The 775-nt window shown below is 43.1% G+C and overlaps 1 protein-coding gene across 1 annotated transcript; it reads left to right on the plus strand.

The window, feature by feature from the left end:
• The first annotated feature begins 225 nt into the window (after positions 1-225).
• COCSADRAFT_42087 (uncharacterized protein) lies at positions 226-487 on the plus strand. The gene has a single exon (XM_007707944.1). It carries the CDS (start codon positions 268-270, stop codon positions 475-477), a length of 210 nt encoding a protein of 69 aa, XP_007706134.1. The 5' UTR covers positions 226-267; the 3' UTR covers positions 478-487.
• Positions 488-775: the final 288 nt, after the last annotated feature.

The following is a 775-nucleotide window of genomic DNA, read 5'->3' on the forward strand; positions in this document are numbered from 1 at the left end:
GTACTTAGAGATATATAGGCGGTCGCGGTAGTATAGATATTTATTCTATTCTATATACTCCGTAAGTATAATTTTCTTATACTATTTAGTATTAGTGTGGAATATAGATAGAATTAACAAAAGCTTAGAATCTATCTAGTACCTATTATTAAATATAGACTAGATTTAAGGCGGAAGTAGTAGTGCGGATCTCTTAGGTAGTAGGCTTAGGCGAGTAGGTTAGTGTTACAAGTAACAAGAAGGATCCTCTCCTTGACAAATGACGAGATGGCTGAAGGCTTATGGACGTCCACGTCAGAAGGTAATGATCATCGCGGGGCCGGGGGTCACGTGATGTGCCATCCCGCCAAGACAAGACATCCCGCCAAGCATGGGATGGCAATGGGATTAGGGATGGCATGCCATCACAGACATCCCGCCAAGGAGCAAGAAAATGGGATGGACGGGATGGCAGGACTGGAAGCAATGAGGATATAAGGATGGATGGATTTCATTATTACTCTCGTTGTGGTCAACTCAAATTGTACTTTCTTACTAGTATCTTTACTTAACAAGATTGTCACAAGTTAGTCTATCAAATAGATTAGTCTTGTCAAACCCTCCTTAAGCACGCCAACTCCACTGCATCGCCAGACAAGCCTCACGGAACACTAACGTAATACTCACCTGCCTTAGTGCGGACCAGGATAGAGAAGTATAGACCCTTACCCCGTGTAACAGTTAGCGTATAGAGAGTAGGCGTAACGTACCGTCGTCGCTAAAGTAGACAGTATTC

This window comes from Bipolaris sorokiniana (assembly GCF_000338995.1).
Source record: "Bipolaris sorokiniana ND90Pr unplaced genomic scaffold COCSAscaffold_44, whole genome shotgun sequence".
NCBI lineage: Eukaryota > Fungi > Ascomycota > Dothideomycetes > Pleosporales > Pleosporaceae > Bipolaris > Bipolaris sorokiniana.